The sequence below is a fragment of the Saccostrea cucullata genome, unplaced genomic scaffold, assembly GCF_032062105.1.
Source record: "Saccostrea cucullata isolate Sc308-1 unplaced genomic scaffold, CSIRO_AGI_Scuc_v1 ctg784, whole genome shotgun sequence".
NCBI lineage: Eukaryota > Metazoa > Mollusca > Bivalvia > Ostreida > Ostreidae > Saccostrea > Saccostrea cuccullata.
The window spans coordinates 169,205-171,001 of NW_026935833.1; the positions used below are offsets into that span (position 1 = coordinate 169,205).

The 1,797-nt window shown below is 35.6% G+C and overlaps 1 protein-coding gene across 1 annotated transcript; it reads left to right on the forward strand.

The window, feature by feature from the left end:
- Nucleotides 1-214: 214 nt before the first annotated feature.
- Nucleotides 215-1,189, forward strand: LOC134243861 (uncharacterized). Its single transcript, XM_062726087.1, has 4 exons — nucleotides 215-300; nucleotides 391-460; nucleotides 585-932; nucleotides 1,028-1,189. Exons 1-3 carry the CDS (start codon nucleotides 268-270, stop codon nucleotides 887-889), a joined length of 408 nt encoding a protein of 135 aa, XP_062582071.1. The 5' UTR covers nucleotides 215-267; the 3' UTR covers nucleotides 890-932; nucleotides 1,028-1,189.
- The last annotated feature ends 608 nt before the right edge of the window (nucleotides 1,190-1,797 follow it).

Consider the following 1,797-nt stretch of genomic DNA (forward strand, 5'->3'; position numbering starts at 1 on the left):
AAGGTTAATATACATGTACATTTATTATATTTAATGAAAGTACCCCAATACTAGAGGCATTGTCAATGCAATTTATATTAATATAAATACACTAAATATTATAATTTACCAGATTTAAGTTTAAAACAAACATGGACGGGTGTGTTTTACATGCTAGGTTGTACCCAAAGTTTTCCATAAGACGGGCCAGCTGCTGTCAATACAAATGTACACGCTTTTGTGCAACAGTGCGGCCAAAAGAAACAGTTTCCTTTGTTATTTGCCCTTATGTCAAGGAGAAAGAAGGAAGACTATATGATGGTGAGGCACAAGTAAAGTGACAAAATGCATAAAACTATTCCTGTAAAATGGCAAATCAGAGAAATAATTTCGATTTTCCTGTTCCTTTAGGTTTTGCAAGCCATATTAGAACGGCTAGATGAACCCGTTGTTGAGGAAATTTTGCTGTACTTTGAAAAGGGTATTTTCATTTTCCTATTCTCATTACGCAAACAAAAATAGTACTTTAGTGTACCTGTATTAATAAAAAAAATTCAGGAATATACTTGTAAGTTAAATTATGAATATCAATATGCCTTTGTTAGCGGCTTGGCAGTCCATTCGAGAAGTATTACCCGGCATTTCAATCCGTGGGTGTGTCTTCCATTGGACACAGGCATTATGGAGACGCGTGCAGGAACTTGGACTAGCTGCCACCTATCGTGAGAAAAAGGCAACTCACTGGTTCATCAAGCAGTTAATGGCCCTTCCATTTCTGCCTTCAAATGACATCAACCCCACATTCCGGGCAATGCAAGAAAAGGTTCAGGAATCTTCCTCTCTAAAGTCCCTCACAGACTACATGGAAAGACAGTGGATTAACAACGCTGTATTCCCTATTCCAGCCTGATCCATCTACAAACAGGAGATTCGTACCAACAACGATACCGAAGGTAATTTTTTTTCTTATATGTGCCTTCAATATTTATCGGTAACCTCCTCCCCCCTTTAATATTATTGGCATGCTTATTCTTTAAAAATTACCAAGGATGGCACAATCGTCTCAATGGCAAAGCCGGGCATGGAAACATTGGGTTCTACCGCTTGATTCCTCTGCTGCAGAAGGAGGCTGAAATTGTGCACGTCCAGGTTTCCGCACAGGACCTGTCTCGTGATGCCAGAATAACTAGCACAAGGGTGGAGAAGAAAATTCGGCAAGCTTGGTTGGACTATGACGATGAGATGATCACTGCAAGCCATTTCCTGCGAATTTGTGGAGGTGTTTAAGGCCACACGGAGTAATTTTCGATAATCTGTTTTTTTTTCGGTGTTAAATTCGTGTTAATTTTTGGAATATTGATGTTTGTACATGCCATATTCTTTTGTATATATGTAAATGTTACATTTCAGGGTTTTTTTTTCATTGATAGCATTTTCCCCCTAGATTTTTGTTTTCTTCGCGTTCTTAACTTTTTTGGCTTTAATTAAAATTTGTACAAAAACGTAAAACTTCGTAAATATTTACATACATGGTTTCTAGATATACAGGTACCATTTCACTACAAAAACATATTTTACTTTATGTTCATTTTCTCCCTTTTTGTCGTAAGATCTAGAGTGACAGAATGTAATTTGAATCCGTTTTATTTTTTATTCGTACATAGTTGTAACGCTGAACATTATGAAATCAATCGGTAAAAGTAAATTTTTAATTTAATAAAAACAAATAAATTTTCTTTAGTTTCGACTTTCTTCGTTTTCTATAATAATATTCTTTTCATAAACAAAATTTCATTATTAGCTAAGGCATAAATTTAT

Coding starts and splice junctions, on each gene's coding strand:
- LOC134243861 (XM_062726087.1), top strand. CDS start 268: ATGTCAAGGAGAAAGAAGGAAGACTATATGATG. Junction 301..390: donor AGAAGGAAGACTATATGATG/GTGAGGCACAAG, acceptor CTGTTCCTTTAG/GTTTTGCAAGCCATATTAGA. Junction 461..584: donor TTTGCTGTACTTTGAAAAGG/GTATTTTCATTT, acceptor TGCCTTTGTTAG/CGGCTTGGCAGTCCATTCGA.